At 54.7% G+C, this 15,299-nt stretch overlaps 8 protein-coding genes across 8 annotated transcripts; 3 read left to right on the top strand and 5 right to left on the bottom strand.

Moving 5' to 3' along the window:
• Window positions 1–230: 230 nt before the first annotated feature.
• On the top strand, window positions 231–2,369 carry CDEST_00273 (Putative carboxylesterase, type B, carboxylesterase type B, active, alpha/Beta hydrolase). Its single transcript, XM_062916432.1, has 2 exons — window positions 231–893; window positions 984–2,369. Exons 1-2 carry the CDS (start codon window positions 426–428, stop codon window positions 2,235–2,237), a joined length of 1,722 nt encoding a protein of 573 aa, XP_062772483.1. The 5' UTR covers window positions 231–425; the 3' UTR covers window positions 2,238–2,369.
• A 479-nt stretch (window positions 2,370–2,848) lies between these two features.
• Window positions 2,849–4,139, top strand: CDEST_00272 (Putative gfo/Idh/MocA-like oxidoreductase, NAD(P)-binding domain superfamily; the record flags this gene model as incomplete). The annotated part of the gene is made up of 2 exons (XM_062916431.1): window positions 2,849–2,909; window positions 3,013–4,139. 2 exons carry the CDS (start codon window positions 2,849–2,851, stop codon window positions 4,137–4,139), a joined length of 1,188 nt encoding a protein of 395 aa, XP_062772482.1.
• Window positions 4,140–4,368: 229 nt separating this feature from the next.
• CDEST_00271 (Putative peptidase S33 tripeptidyl aminopeptidase-like, alpha/Beta hydrolase) lies at window positions 4,369–5,705 on the bottom strand (the record flags this gene model as incomplete). Its single annotated transcript, XM_062916430.1, has 3 exons — window positions 4,369–5,227; window positions 5,292–5,403; window positions 5,456–5,705. 3 exons carry the CDS (start codon window positions 5,703–5,705, stop codon window positions 4,369–4,371), a joined length of 1,221 nt encoding a protein of 406 aa, XP_062772481.1.
• A 144-nt stretch (window positions 5,706–5,849) lies between these two features.
• CDEST_00270 (uncharacterized protein) lies at window positions 5,850–6,245 on the bottom strand (the record flags this gene model as incomplete). The annotated part of the gene is made up of 1 exon (XM_062916429.1): window positions 5,850–6,245. One exon carries the CDS (start codon window positions 6,243–6,245, stop codon window positions 5,850–5,852), a length of 396 nt encoding a protein of 131 aa, XP_062772480.1.
• Window positions 6,246–7,366: 1,121 nt separating this feature from the next.
• On the bottom strand, window positions 7,367–8,261 carry CDEST_00269 (Putative protein-arginine deiminase; the record flags this gene model as incomplete). The annotated part of the gene is made up of 2 exons (XM_062916428.1): window positions 7,367–7,686; window positions 7,727–8,261. The coding sequence occupies 2 exons, from the start codon at window positions 8,259–8,261 to the stop codon at window positions 7,367–7,369; spliced, it is 855 nt and encodes a 284-aa protein (XP_062772479.1).
• A 645-nt stretch (window positions 8,262–8,906) lies between these two features.
• CDEST_00268 (Putative germin, rmlC-like cupin domain superfamily, rmlC-like jelly roll) lies at window positions 8,907–9,714 on the bottom strand (the record flags this gene model as incomplete). Its single annotated transcript, XM_062916427.1, has 2 exons — window positions 8,907–9,334; window positions 9,387–9,714. The coding sequence occupies 2 exons, from the start codon at window positions 9,712–9,714 to the stop codon at window positions 8,907–8,909; spliced, it is 756 nt and encodes a 251-aa protein (XP_062772478.1).
• Window positions 9,715–10,835: 1,121 nt separating this feature from the next.
• On the top strand, window positions 10,836–11,400 carry CDEST_00267 (uncharacterized protein; the record flags this gene model as incomplete). The annotated part of the gene is made up of 2 exons (XM_062916426.1): window positions 10,836–11,086; window positions 11,220–11,400. The coding sequence occupies 2 exons, from the start codon at window positions 10,836–10,838 to the stop codon at window positions 11,398–11,400; spliced, it is 432 nt and encodes a 143-aa protein (XP_062772477.1).
• Window positions 11,401–13,609: 2,209 nt separating this feature from the next.
• On the bottom strand, window positions 13,610–14,932 carry CDEST_00266 (Putative short-chain dehydrogenase/reductase SDR, NAD(P)-binding domain superfamily). The gene is made up of 4 exons (XM_062916425.1): window positions 14,781–14,932; window positions 14,594–14,717; window positions 14,230–14,514; window positions 13,610–14,164 (listed from the first exon to the last, which is right to left on the bottom strand). The coding sequence occupies exons 1-4, from the start codon at window positions 14,825–14,827 to the stop codon at window positions 13,712–13,714; spliced, it is 909 nt and encodes a 302-aa protein (XP_062772476.1). The 5' UTR covers window positions 14,828–14,932; the 3' UTR covers window positions 13,610–13,711.
• Between the last annotated feature and the right edge of the window lie 367 nt (window positions 14,933–15,299).

Here is a 15,299-nt window from a genome sequence, read left to right as displayed (position 1 = left end):
CACACACACACACACAAACACAAACAAACGCACGCACACACAAAGACAATAGTACGGTGGTGCAAGGGGTGGGTTCGAACCGGTGGTGGGTGCGGATTTTCGTCTTGGTGTCCACTGTCCACCGTCCACCGACCCATCCGCCCCAAGCAGAATTTCCCATTGATGGAGCCGATGGAACTGCACTTAAATAGATCAATACCAGCCCTCTCTCTCTCGCTCTACAATGGCGTCTGCTCAGGTCGAGGCGTTCGAGACAGCTCATTGCGATCGTCTTCAACCAGGCTCGTCAACCGGGAGTATCCTGTAGCTCACGTTTAGTAATAACCTCCCACCGCTGCCCTCTCTCCCCCCCTCCTAGTCCTACAGTCTCGGTCACTGCAGGTCCCAGTTGATAGCCATTCGTGTCTCTCCCGTCATCTGCCATCATGCAGCTTTCCGCCCTCCTCTCGTCCCTCTCCCTTTTGGGAGCCGCGTTGGCGGTCCCGGACGACACTCGGCCCTTGGAAGACAGGGCCGCCAAGACCGCGACGGTCGTCCTCGACACGGCGACCGTCGTCGGGAACGTCATGAACAAGGTCGAGTCCTTTGGCGGCATCCCCTATGCCAAACCGCCCACCGGCCCGCTCCGGCTGAAGCCCCCCGTGCGCCTGACCGGGAACATCGGCACCTTCGACGCCACCGGCCCCGCCGCCGCCTGCCCGCAGATGATCACCTCCTCCGACAACCAGAACGTCCTCCTTGACCTTTTGGGAGACATCGCGAACCTGCCCTTCATCCAGAAGGCGACGGGTCAGACCGAGGACTGCCTCAGCATCACCGTGGCCCGTCCCGAGGGCACCAAGGCTGATGCGAAGCTGCCCGTCCTCTACTGGATTTTTGGAGGTGGCTTCCAGGTAAACAAAACTCAAGGCCCTTCGTCATCTGATATTTGATGACCCTGCGTGCGTTCGACTCAGCAATTGACTTTTTTTTGGTCCCAATAGCTCGGATGGTCCTCCATGTACGACGGCACCAGCCTCGTCCAGCAAAGCGTCGACATCGGCAAGCCCTTCATCTTCGTCGCCGTGAACTACCGCGTCGCCGGTTTCGGCTTCATGCCCGGCAAGGAGATCCTCGCCGACGGCTCGGCCAACCTCGGCCTCCTCGACCAGCGGATGGGCCTCGAGTGGGTCGCCGACAACATCGCGGCGTTCGGCGGCGACCCGGCCAAGGTCACCATCTGGGGCGAGTCCGCCGGCGCCATCTCCGTCTTCGACCAGATGGCCCTGTACAACGGCGACAACAAGTACAAGGGCAAGGCCCTCTTCCGCGGCGCCATCATGAACTCGGGTAGCCTCGCGCCCACGGACCCCGTCGACTGCCCCAAGGGCCAGGCCGTCTACGACAAGGTCGTCGCCGAGGCCGGCTGCAGCGGCAGCGCCGACACGCTCAACTGCCTGCGCGAGGTCGACTACACCACCTTCCTCAACGCCGTCACCTCCCTCCCCGGCATCCTCTCGTACAACTCCATCGCGCTCTCTTACCTGCCTCGGCCAGACGGCCGGACCCTCACGGCGAGCCCCGACGTCCTCGCCAAGAACGGCCAGTACGCGGCGGTGCCCATGATCATCGGCAACCAGGAGGACGAGGGCACTCTCTTCGGCCTGTTCCAGGCCAACCTCACCTCCACCGACAAACTCGTGGGGTACCTCAAAGACTACTTCTTCAACGGGGCCACCGAGGACCAGCTCCGCACCTACGTCGACACCTACGACGACGGCCTGCTGAGCGACATCCTCAACGGCAGCCCATTTCGCACCGGTCTCTTCAACGAGATCTTCCCGGGCTTCAAGCGCCGCTCCGCCGTCCTCGGCGACCTTGTCTTCACCCTAACCCGCCGCTTCTTCCTCAAGCTCGCCATCGCCGCCCACCCGGACGTGCCCTCGTGGTCCTACCTCGCCTCCTACAACTACGGCACCCCGATTCTAGGCACCTTCCACGGCTCCGACCTCATCCAGGTCTTCTACGGCATCAAGGACAACTATGCCGCCCGCAGTATCCGCACCTACTACACCAACTTCGTCCACGCCCTCGACCCCAACGTGGGGTCCAACGGGCAGTACCCCAACTGGCCCAAGTGGTCCCAGGGCCAGAACCTGATCCAGTTCTTCGCCGACAAGGCCGGCAGCCTGAAGGACGACTTCCGGCAGGCCAGCGCGGACTGGATCATGAACAACGCGGCGAGCCTGCACCTGTAATGCACGATGCCAGGCCTCGAGTGTGACCCTCAACGTGATCCGGAGTTTGGGGCGGGGGACTAGGCAGGCCTTTTTATGATTGATGACATAGGGTAGTAATTACGATAATGGAAACTAAAGTCTAATTCCTCTGGGAGAGCTGACGAGTCCGAGGCTTGTAATGATATTGACATGTCGTGGTGGCCTCAGAAAGAAGCAGTCAAAACTGCTCATCATTGATTGACTTTGCCCGAATTGCTAAAGTTCAAGAAGGCCGCTCGCTTGCTTTGAATCAATAAAAGTCAATCCTGTCAGGCCGAGTGTCCTCCACCACAGACGTCCCCCAACCGAAATGACTCTAACCCCGGCGTTTACTACCCCGAAATACCGATTTAGAGGACGTATGAACCCCCGAGATCCCATCGAGTATCTCCCTTGTCGATCATGACTGTGACGATTCTCTTCAGCCCTAGTTGTTGCAGTTCAGCAACGGCGTCAGGTCAAAAGAGCGTGGTGAAAGGTGCCAGACTACTGACGGGATTTTCCGTCTTGTTCTTGCTGATCCTCCACCGTTGACACTTCCTCAATACTCCAGCCGGCAACGGAGGGCTTCCTCCAAACGAGCAGCCAGGATGACAGCTGAGCCGTTTGTGCTTCGATGGGGGATCATGGCCACCGGGGCCATGTCCGAATGTAGGTGACGTGATCCTCGCAGCATAGCGCATGGGGATGTCGGTTGCTGTTCCATGATATCAAGCACTTCCATCGTCCGTCCACACTGCTAACCCCCAGACAGACTTCTGCAAAGACCTACTCACAGACCCAGCGACGCGCGGCGTCGGCGACGTCGCGCACGAAATCGCCGCGGTCTCGTCCTCCAAGGACCCCCAACGAGCCCTCGACTTCCTCGGCCGCATCGGCCACCCTGCCCCGGCCGGCGTCGCGACCTACGGCTCCTACGCGCAACTCGTCCGGGACCCCAGCGTCGACGTCGTCTACGTCGCGACCCCGCACAGCCACCACTTCCAGAACGCCATGCTCGCCCTGCGGGCCGGCAAGAACGTCCTCTGCGAGAAGCCCCTGGCCGTCACCGCGGAGCAGGCCCGGCAGCTGTACGCGACGGCCCGCGAGAGGGGGCTGTTTTTCCTGGAGGGCGTCTGGACGCGGTTCTTCCCGCTGAGCGCCGAGATCCGCCGGCTCGTCGGCGGCGGCGCCATCGGGAAGGTGTACCGCGTCACGGCGGACTTGTCGCGGGCGAACGGCAGCAAGGAGCCCGGGAGCACAAGGCTTGACTACGACGACTCGCATAGGATGGTCAACCCCGACCTGGCCGGCGGCGTGCTGCTCGGCCTCGGCGTATACCCGCTCACCTGGATCTTCCAGATCCTGTACCACATGCAGCCCGAGGCCGTCAAGGAAAGGCCGCGGGTCTTGTCTACGGTACAGAAATACGCCACGGGAATCGACGAGTCCGCCACCGTCATCCTCAACTTCCCGGAGCACGGTACGATCGGCATAGCCACCTCGTCCCTCCGAGTGGCGACCGACCCGGGGAGCTCTGGGATACCGGCCGTCCGCATCCAAGGCTCAGCCGGCGAAATCCAGGTCGAACACCCGGCTTACAAGCCGCTCTCGTTCAAGGTGATCAGGACGGCGGGCGACGGCGCCGAGGTAGAGGTGGTCGAGTGCCCTCAGCCGCAAGATCCGGGTAGGGCTTGGGGCAACGGCACGTTCTGGGAGGCGGACGAGAGCGCACGTTGCATACGAGACGGTAGGCTGGAGAGCGAGATCATGCCCTGGTCGGAGAGCGTCCTCGTCATGGAGACCATGGAACAGGTGCTGCGGGAGGCGGCCGTCACGTATCCTGACATGATAGCCAGCCACGAATTCGACGCCGATAGCCCGCTTAACACTGGGCAGTGAGAGCCACGATGGTATCCGTCATGCCATTTCTGAAAAAAAAGATATGTTGTATATTGAGAAGAAAAAACCTAGCAAAGATAGAACACGACATAATGATGCAATCTTCCGTGTACAAACAGTCCTCCAACCCCGTCAACGGTAACAACCATGTTGCAAACGCAATCCATACTAAACGAAACCACCTTCTAAAGCAATACCAGAGCCACTCCTCGCCGCTGTGCGCGAATCCTTAAGCAGTGGAGTTGGGTCTCTGATACCCGAGCTCCTCCCAAAGAGTCGCCCAGTCCTGCTCCTCCCAAACATGCGCCGCCGGCTCGCAGACGGTGTCCTCGGCCGGCAGGACCCCTTCCTCGAGGTACCGCTTCATCGTTTCGACCGTGCAAAGCGACGGTTGGGCCTGGATACCGTGTCCGAAGGCGTTGTACTTGACCAGGGCGCTGCCTGGGAAGGACGTGCTGATGTTCCTGGCCGACACGTAAGGGGTGACGACGTCGTACTCGTTGCCGAAGATGAGCAGCGGGCTCCTGGTGTCGATGGGCTCGTGGAAACCGCGCGTGAACTTCTCCTTGGAGTTCAGCTTCCAGCGGGCGCACATGTGCGTGTTCCAGGACAGGAGGTCGCCCGCCAGGCGGCTCATCTTGGAGGCCCTGTCGAGCTCCGGCATCAGGTCCTCCAGGTCGTCGACCCGAAGGGCATTATCAGTGCAAGGGATCGTCAGACCGATGTCTCCCAGGCTGTTCGTCGCCCAAGTGGCCGTGTATCCCTCGATGAGCGCGTCGATGTCCCCGTCAAGGAGAAGCTGGAGCCGAGCGGCCAGCGCCGGGTACTGGGACGGGGTGTAGAGGCCCATGCGGATGACACCCTTGACCATGTTTTGGTCGATGATACCCAAAGGGATAGCGTCGCTAACTGGGACCGGGATGGGCCGGTATTTGAGGTCGTCGATGAGGTCGTAGATCTTGGACTCCAGCTGTGCGGCGGTCGCGTTGGAGTGCTTCGCGGCCAAGACGCACGCGTCCGGCTTCTCGAAACAGGTTCTCAGGAAGCCCGAGAACACCTTGTCGGTGTCCGTCAGCATCTCCCAGGTCCTTGCGTGATTATGTTAGCCTTCGTGTCCCATCTGGATGCCATGGAAGCCGGGAGGGGACTCACTCGCCAGCCCACCATTGCTGGGGATTCGTGACGCCATCGAGCACCAGTCTCTCCACTCGATCGGGGTGCAATGCCGCCGCGGTAGAGCCGACAACAGTGCCATACGATATTCCTGAGCGGATGGTTAATGATTCGTGGTCAGAAACATTGCAGCATCGACTTACCCCAGAAACGAAGCAACCGATCGCCGCCAAGCGCATCGACGATTTCCCACACATCCCTCACCGTGTACATGGTGCCGACCAGCTCGGCTCCTTTGTCTTTAGCATACTCGTAGCATCTCTGCGCTTCAACTTCCGCGAAGGCCCAGTTTCTGCCAACGTTCATCCTGTCATCGGGAGTGACGGCCATGTTGACTTGGGGGACGTCGGTGACGCTTCTGTTCTGCGACTTGTCGGAGCAAAAGAGCGGCATGGTATCCCAGGTTCCTCTGGAAAGTGCGTCAGCTACACTCGAAAACGGCGATGGCACGCAACGGAGCGTCGGGTCTGGATTCTTTACTCACCTCTGTTCCCATCCGATGAGATCGAAACCCTGGCCAGTGATACTACGAACGAATTAGTGGCCTCGTTCCGCCAGTGAAGCACTACGGGATACTTGCATCTGCATCGTCTCGCTGAGCGCGGCCATCGACAACCTCCCAGAGTCGGTAGGCCCTCCGAAGTGCAAAATGACACTGCCCTTGGACGGTTGCTTCAATGCCGGAACCTTGATCACCTTGAGATCAAGGGTTGCAGTCGAGTTGGGCTCGGCATAGTCCAGCGGAACCGTGACGTTGCTACACTCGATGGGAACATGGATCTTCTGTCCTATCATGGAGAAAATCTCATGAACGTCGTCACATCTCCTCCATTCGATGGAGGTGTTGTCTGATGCGGATGCCGTCGTGATGAGTGCTGTGCCGGCCAGAACGGCGAGCAAAGACCAACGACTCAGTGGCTTGGATGTCAACATGGCTTTTTAGGGGTAGAGTTGTGATAGAAGCTTTTACAATTCAAGAGAGGATGAGTGGTTGCTGAATGATGGACTGTACCGGGAAATCAGGCGTTGAAGGGAGGCATATATAGTCCTCCAACCTCCAGCCAACTCATATTGGATTCCCTGGTTGTTCTGTGTCTTAGGGTTGCCTGGAAAAGTCAACATCTGACGTCGGCCACTTCCATACTGGGCCTATCGCAATGCGTATTGGAAAGCAATCTGGAGCAGGGCTTCCTTCTAGTGCTGACGAGAACCTCAACGGAGATGTCAAATAATGCCCCAAAAGGGAAATCCAGGGTTGCTGCTCCAGTTACCTAAGCATTGAATAGCCACGCCTGCAAACGTTGATCGGGCGAACCCATCAGGTTTTCAGGCCTGCGGAGGGCGCAGCGGCCGGTGGGGGTTCAGCCCTACGGGACGCAGAAGTGAAATCAGCGGAATGTTTTGTTGGATACATGGGGATCATCGATGACGCAGACAGAAGAGAGAAGTGAAAGGGAGAAGGGGAAGTTGTGCGAAGCCAAGACCTAAAGGCGTACAGCCATTTGGGTGAGACTCCTATGCAATCAGGTCGTTTAGTAGTTGTACTTTGCATTTCCTTTTTGGGAAAGATTTAGGGCGGCTTAGGCGACTCGATTCGCTGGCTGTTGCTGCTGCTACTGCTACTAGGTGCTGCGCCTTGTCAGATTGTTGCAAGGTACCGCACACGCCCTACAGCAAGAAGTACCGGTACCGTAGGGCTAGCATCTACAAACCTAGGTACCTAACAATAGAAAAGACCCTAAATTTTATCTAGGTAGGTACCCATTAGAGCTGGTAGCACCCGACCCCCTACTACCAAGTAGAGTGAGAGCAATTGGATGGCAAACAGTGATGGAACGTTCCAAGAAGACACGTGCGTAGCACTAGATTTGACCCGAGTCTTTCGTCTGAATGCTAAGATTACAGCGGCAACAGTCTGCGTGATTCTCACAGGCTGGATAGCCAAAGAGTGTTGTTTGTCAAGTGAAATCAAATCTTCCACATGTCCTACACTCAAAGGTCAAGAAATGACATGAGAAATATGTGCGCCGCTTCCCCGCCTTATCAGAATGTCTTCAAGAGCAGAAGGGAACGGCCACAGTGCCGAACAAACCTCCAGCTACACCTCCGATGGATCCTGCAATAGCAGCAAATGTGCTAGCGATAATGCATCCTGTGTGATGTGTTAGCTTCACGTCGTGGTCTGCCACCCTTTGGCCATTGGCCGTTGACGGGCGTGGTAGTGTAGGAAAGGGTATCGAAACGCACCAAATTGCTTTTCCTTCTCTGGAGGATACACCGAACGTGTGGTGATGCGACATGGTATCGTCCACGAAACCGACTTCCATGCCAGCCTTTGCATCTGCCTCCCGGATGGCAACCTCTAAGATGATGTCTCATCCCTCGACCACGGGGCCCCAAGTCTTGGGACTCACGTAGTAGTTGCCCAACACGACGCCGTTGATAGCCGCCAGGGCTGAAGCTCACTAGCAAATACTCTCCGTCCATCACTGTTTCAGTGAACGAGGAGCGCGAGGACACCTTGGGAGCCTTGAAAAGCGAGGGGATGCGAATCACATGGTCGCGAAGGCTAGGTATCTCAGCGAGCAGGATTCCCAGATTAGCATCAATATGCCTCTGCGCATAAGCGTTGACCTCGTGAAGTGTCTCATTTGCAAGAAGCTCGTCGATCGTCATGGTCAGCTCTTCTTTCGTAATAGAGGAAGAGCCTTCGACAGACCCGTTGAAAGAAATCGCCCGCACGCTACCATGCCCCGCTGCTGAGGTATTTCTGAGCAAGTCGAGGGCGGACGTAGTGTCAGCGATACCAATCGTGAAGCCAAGGCCCGTCTCGTTAGAAGGTAGAAACTGGACGAACTCATCAACGTGACCGATGAGTAGCCAGCCGGACTCGAGGAAAAGAGGATAGCAATCATGCTTGAGAAAATCGTTTCCACCAATCAACCGCATCGCTACGCCATGTTAGAACAAAGATTTACTTGAGATCCGCTCACGATATCACAAAAGCTGATGTTGCTATCTCACGAAGTAACATTGACTAACACGTGCAACTGCAGCCGGGGGCCGAGATCACCGGTTCCAGATCCAAGACCCAAAGGACCATAGACCATCCCCCTATGCTAGCGGAGGCATACGTCATGGCATCCGCTGCTGCCCCGTTGCCGGCTACACTATGCTTGTTCAATTTGCCGAACATTCGGCCGTATTCACAACTGCAACTCTTACTTCTCAGACAGTATGTTGCCAAGATAAAATGCCCCGACTTTGGGCGTAACTTCAGGGTGATTGGTTCTTTCCCTAGCATCACACACCCGTTGCAATAGAACAGTCGGAGCCCGAATTTGTATGCGAGGAAGCAAGAGACGCCGAGCTCGGCATCTCCTATTCTGCTATATATCTCATCTAGCTACTTGATAGTTGTGTTTCAAACGAATGTGAGAAGTTAATAGTTGACGTTGTGGGAAATGAAGGAAAACTTGGCCAAGATTTGTGGAAAACAAAAGAAAAGGGGGGGAGGAAAGGTTGCATTAAGCCTTGGAGCCCAATGCTTCTTGAGTACATGGACCTAGAGATGGGTCTGTGCCAGATCAGATCCTAAGCAGCACGCTTCTGAATGCCGCACTTCTTCAAGCACTCGTCCACCTTGATAGCCAATCCCTTGGGAATAGCATTTCGCACCTTGTCAATGTCTTCGCCGGCGATGGTGTTTCCGAAGGAACGCTCAATGACATCGTCGCTCAGGGCAAAGGTTTGGCTTGCAATGAGACCCACACCTGCCTCCTCCGAGGTAAAGGAGACCGCAACGGAGGCGGGACTGCACTCCGGATTAACCTGAGTATGGAAGGCGCCCTGAGGGAAAACAGTCATCTGACTAGGCCCAAGATCGGCGCGAATCACTCGCGGCTTGCCGTCGGGCCCGAACACCCCGGCTTCAGTGACCATTTCGGTGAGAATGCGCCCGGAGACCACGGCGAACAGCTCACTGGCTCGCGGGTGAGTGTGAAGGAAGCTCATGCTGCAGGCTATTTGTGTGTTAATGTCTGATGAGAAGTTGGGTCTGAGGTTCACAATTACCAGGAATTTCCGCAATAGCCATGCTGCCACCCAGACCAGTCAGGGCAGGGAAGGTCTGGCGGTTAGCGAAAAAAGACTGAGTTTTCTTGAAGTCGAAAACAAAGTCTTCGTCGCCCGGAAGAAGGCGGTAACGGTCGATCGCACTGTTTTTCTTGTCAGAATACGCCTCTACAGTACAAGGGCTCACATACGTATCGGCAAGCTGCAATTGAGCTGTCAGACTGAGGCCTGGCGTCGAGCCGTTGTCTCTGCGATGAGGAGCAGCAGCTCCCAGGGCAGACAGCGCCAGGGTAGCCGTGAAAACGGTGTTGACGACACTGGTGAGCATTTTTGGGCTTGGAGGTAAGGATGGATTTGGAATCGAAGGTGATGCTTGTGTTCAGAACTGAGTGAGCTGTATTCTACTTGTGCTGGTGGTTGTGCTTGCTGTGAGTTCAAGTCCATCGATGACCCGTCGCGACAGATCCATATATATAGCTGTCGAAACTGATACAGAATCAATCATGATATCCTTTTGTGTGTATTCCAAATATCTTCATGTCAACTCAATCACAACAGCATGCTTAACTCTCATGTGGATAAACCATGATGATTGCTCTTTGCTTCAACATCGCCCGTCACGTAGCCCAGCTTACCGCACGCAGGCTGAAGAGCGCCCGAGAGATTAGTAATGACGTATTTCAGCCGAATGGCTGGTGTAATTTGATTGGTTTGTATTCGTGGTAGGCGCGGCATCACCGTTTGACCCTTGGTGGGCGTTGAGGCTGGGTCTGACACGCTGACGTGGGATGTCCCACGGGGCCGGTTTGGCTCACGGATAGGGATCGGGCAATTCGGATAGTTCAATGTTGCGAGAGATGTCCGTCGTTTCGTGCGAGCTTAATTCGACGTGAGGATCACACAGTTCTCACCTGTTTGACTCAACTCATTGGCCCGTCGACCAATTCAGTTTTTCGAGTCCAATCATGTTCGAGAACACACGACAATTGAGAGAAGCTCAGCTGAGTTAACATGGCTTAGCAACGCGGTTCCATATTTTTTTATTTGAGTTGATTGCATTCCAAGTTCCGTACCATATCACCGAGCAAGGCCTGGAATGCACTACAGCAATGCAGGCAGAACTGACCGACCTTCTATGTCACACGACAAAGACGACCACCAGTTCGGTTGAACGTTGATGCCTAAAGCCTTCCACTTTGCAAAAAGAGGCGCTGTAAGCTCGTTTGCCTCTTCTGCTGTCATATTTGGAGCGAACCAAGGGAACATGACAAATGAGGCTTTCTTGGGTCCTGCGGGCCAGATGAACCAGTACTGGTAGTTTCCGCGGGCATTGAAGATGGGGATCATCTCCCAGTAAGCTTGCACAGCGTCCCAAAATGTTTCGTAAGTGATAGTAGAGCCGTCGATACCGAAGCTGAAGCTGGCAACAGAGATGACGGGTAGGCTGGGATGGGCTTTGATGACGTACGATGTCACGACACCAAAGGCGCCTTCGCCACCTCCCCGCAGAGCCCAAAACTAGTAGCTGTTCTTTTTCTCAGTCGCAGTGATGAATCTACCATCAGGCGTCACGGCGTCGATGCTGAGGACCTGATCGGCAGCAAGACCGTACAATGGGCTGACAGGGGAGTGCCCGCCGCCGGCAATGTAGCCTCCCCCGAAGCCGACAGTCTTGCCCTCTCCACCAACCATGCGCATCTGTAGCTTCGTAAAGTTCGTACGAAAGAACCACTGCGCCGACCTTCATTGCAGACCCTGCGTAAGTTGTGGTGTTGTAATCTTTGTAGAACTCTAGTCCTTTCAGCTTGTTCGTCCAGATTGACAGAGCACCAGACCCAAGAGATCGGCCGTTGAAGTCGTGACCGGTATTTTTGACCACAAGGCGCAAGTTTTGAGTGCGGGCGAAGTTGACCGCAAGCTGTATCTGGGCTACGTTGGCCGCTTCAACGACATACTCTGGATATCCTCCCAATGTACAATTGGTGGAATCAGTTCCCGGAAGGGAGGCATGTGAGTCCTTGATAGAGGGGGCTCATGACTGAGGCTGGGTCGGAGATGCTGGAGACGACCATGTCAGCTCAGATGACCCCCATCAACGTCCACGTCCCTGTAGTCGACTCACTGCAATATTGAGTCGTTCCATCTGGTGTTGATTGTCGCGCATTTATATCGAAGTCCCGATTTCTAAAGTCATCGTAGCACACGGACGCGAGAGGAATGGTCTTGATTAGCGCATCGCCCAGAAGCAAATTGCGTAACTACCTTCCAGGAGCTTTCCTTGGGCCAAAGAAGGTCTCCGGGATAAGTTTTGCAGCGCTCAGCACCGCGCTTTCGGAACAAACTTTGACGGTGAGCAGTGGCATTACCATCGATATGAAAATAGGAGATGTCAGTAAGAGCTAGCCTTGTGAGATTGACAAGGGCTTGATCCGTCAGTTGTAGAGACCCTTTGGAAAACAAATCTCCCGAGACGTAGCTGGCAGCCGGGGCGACGTTTTCTTTCGTTGCATCTACAAGTTTGTGAGATGACAGTAAACTTCGGGCTTGTGTTTCAAAGGCTTACTGACTGCAACTCCGTCGACCAGAATGGTCTGCGCTATAACCCAGTGGCCCAGAGAAGACACTGCAAGTAAGATGGTGGGGAGCCGAGCCATTGTTTTTGCAGCGGCTGCCAAAACACTGGACGAGTCAATGAACGAGATGCCGCAAAAACATGCGAAGGTGCTGGAGCTGATGCGTTGAAAAAAGCGTGCTTCCCTCAGGTATGCCTTGGCAGCCAGATCGGAAGGGAAACCAAGATACATCACCGCCAATGAGGAGCTTGCACCCTGGCTCCGTCATGCAGGGCAATGAGATTAGCCGGAGGAAGTGGAACGAGGCAGAGAAAGACAGCATGACAACTGCTTGGAGGAACGAGGACCCATAGAAGACTAAATTTGCGCTGGCTCACAATCGAGCCCCGGGTCGTCAACAATGGGTGGACCACAGACACAGCACCCACAAACCTGCTGTTGTAAGTTGTCAAATGGCAACATGGCCCAGACCCAGAGCCGAAGCGATTCACAGGGAGACACCGATATTCGCACCAATGGGGGCGGGTCAATACTGATGTTGTTGGGGACGATGTAGCCGGGTCCTGCAAACCCGTCGCTGATGCCTTCCGTCCATTCCTCAGTTGGTGCCCCAATAGTAGGAGCAATGAGGGAAAGGACCTGAAGAAAGCCCTGCATGGCGAAGGCGCGCGTGCGGGTGAGAGTATTTAGAGAGAAGGTAGAGCGATAGAGAGGGACTTTTGCTGACTGAGAGTTAGAGAAGGGCCGATGATAGGATGAGGAGGCTTGCGTTGATGAGCTGGTGTTGAAAGGGATGCTCTCTTTTTGCTTCGATGTGAGAAGCAGGCTACTTTTATACTCAGCTCACATAGCCTCGCGCCGGAATCGACATATCTCTTCTTAATACTTATGATCTTCTTCCAGCAGGTCCATCACGACCGAGACGAACTTTTGTGTCGGTGGTTATATCTCCACCTTTCCATTTGTAAGACCAATAAACCAATGATAAGGAGTGCCCAGCGATTGCTATAAGCACTTGAAACAAACAGGATGGTTTCGCTGGGGGTTTGTCAGAACTGGTGCGGGCTGAAAACTATGCTAGTAACTGTCATGATCGAACGCGTGCCTGGTGTTCTTCCTTCCTGTTGTGTACATGCTTGCAAATACCAAGAAGGGTCAACGGCAACGAACTCGGCCAATCATCTCCTAAACCACTACAACCGAAAATAGAATCACGATCTACCCGAGCGTATCCGAGATCCATAGATGCGATTCTCGGTGGGCCTGGACTTGTGGCATAGCAGGAACAGACACTCTTACAGAAGCTAGGAGTAAGCGAGTATCAGCTAGCTGGTCTGCCTGCGAGACGCTTTCAGCCGTCCCAGCCCGGGATGGTCTTCTTGCCGAAAGAATCCGCTCGTGAACTGACCTACATTTCTGCAGATACATTCACAAGATCATCAGTAATGAGTCTCTTCGTTAGACTCGTGTAATAAGCCCTGGTTCTTTAGGTGATGGCATGAGGGGGCCTCTAGCAATCCGCATCGTTCCAGTCCCTTGGCTAGCTTACTATTTTGTTCTTCTCCCGAATGCCAGACTCCGATGGTCGTAAAATGAAAAAAAAAAAAAAAAAAGCAAATTTGAAAATTTTTGAGCACACCGAAAAAGCAGTTAAAGTGTCATACTTTTTATTCGTCGTTGCTATGAGATGATCATTCTCAAAGTCGTGATAAAGGACGACACTAACTAGCGCTATGGAAGGCGCCACAAATCTCAAGCAAACTGCTCATGGCCGAATTTTCCCGCCATTCTCATAATGAGTAAGTCATCCTTCACTATCTCGTCCTGTCTGGCCACAAGATCCTCGAGGTCCCATTCGACGGAGATCGCGCGGCCACTGAGAAACCTAGCCCTGTCCCCGCTCAGCCAGACGACCGCGCCACCAACGAGCTGTGGGGTAGAGACGTCGAAGCCACGGAGCTGGAGCATGTCCGTCTCGACCAGGCCGGGACTTGCCGAGATCGCCGTGATGTTGGGGTAGCCCGAGGCGATGTCGCTGATGAGCTTCTGCGCCGCGAGCTTGCTGCCGCTGTAGCCGGCGAAGGAGGAGTTTCTTGCCCACGACGCCGCGGTGCCGATGTAGATGATGACCCCTGGCGAGTCCGGAGAGGGAAGAGACTTGATGAAATACTGGGCCACGAGAAACGTTCCAAAGGTGTTGATTTCCTGCCGCATTTCCGCTGGTCAGCAAGCCGTATCCTTCACGTCATCGGAGCAGACCAACAACACACGTATTGCTTCCAAAACGCCGTAGCGTCTTCCTCGTGGATATTGCTCATCTGGTTCATGATCCCGGCGTTGTGAACCAAGATGTCGACTCGGCCAAATGTTTCCTTCGCGCTCTCGAACACAGAAGCAACGGACTGCTCGTTGCTGATGTCGGCAGCCGCAACGAGGACGCGCGTGCTGGGGTTGATGTCGCGAACGGCGAGCTCAACCGTCTTGAGTTTCTCGGCGTTGGTCGCGACAAGCACAATGCCCGTGGCACCAGCTTTGGCCAATGAAGGCACAATTCCCTACAACAGACAGATTTCTCTTCTTAGTGTCATGGCAGCTTCGTAAAGAGTTCGTATCAGATTGTGGAAATAGACTCACATTAGCGCCAATACCACGGCTTGCGCCTGTCACCAACACCACCTTGCCAGCCAAAGACAGCTCCGGGTTTGAAGGATCGATGGCGGGATAGACATCATGGTGTTGCCGGGGTGTAAACTGAAGACTTCGTTCATGTAAGAACGTTGCGTGAATAACTACAGGCGGTAGGACGCAGAACTTTTCTTACAGTTTGTAGATATAGTCTGATGGCAATCCTGATGACAAATCGTCCATAATGCCGGATATTACAGGACTGAGGCGTCGAGAATTATCTCACAGAAAGCGCGTTGAAATGGTGATGAGTTCTTGAATGAGGAAGTATTCATAGATCTCTGTGTGATTCTACCGCCCTTGCTTTTATTCACATCTAATACTCAATAGGAAGGTCAATGACCCGCTCTTTAAAGTTGTAGCCTACTGTGAGACGATTATCCCTGTGTTGTGTTTGTGCTTGTGAAGCGAATTTGTCAGTAGCTTTCAAGTAATCATTACAAACGAGGGTGCCCATGCCGCCTAAGCTCGTTTAGATCCTTCATGTTCCATCTGTATGCTTACCCCGTCGACTGCCAGTTTAACGTCAGCATATACTAGTCCACCTTTTTTCCGCACTTCAACGCTAGTCCGTCCGTTGGCCAATATCTCAAGTGCAACTCTATCCTTTCTACCCCGCTGACTCGCAGCCGGTGGGATACGGACTCGGACCGAT

This window comes from Colletotrichum destructivum, chromosome 1 (assembly GCF_034447905.1).
Source record: "Colletotrichum destructivum chromosome 1, complete sequence".
Classification (NCBI taxonomy): domain Eukaryota; kingdom Fungi; phylum Ascomycota; class Sordariomycetes; order Glomerellales; family Glomerellaceae; genus Colletotrichum; species Colletotrichum destructivum.
This window is presented reverse-complemented; position numbering and strand designations above follow the sequence as displayed.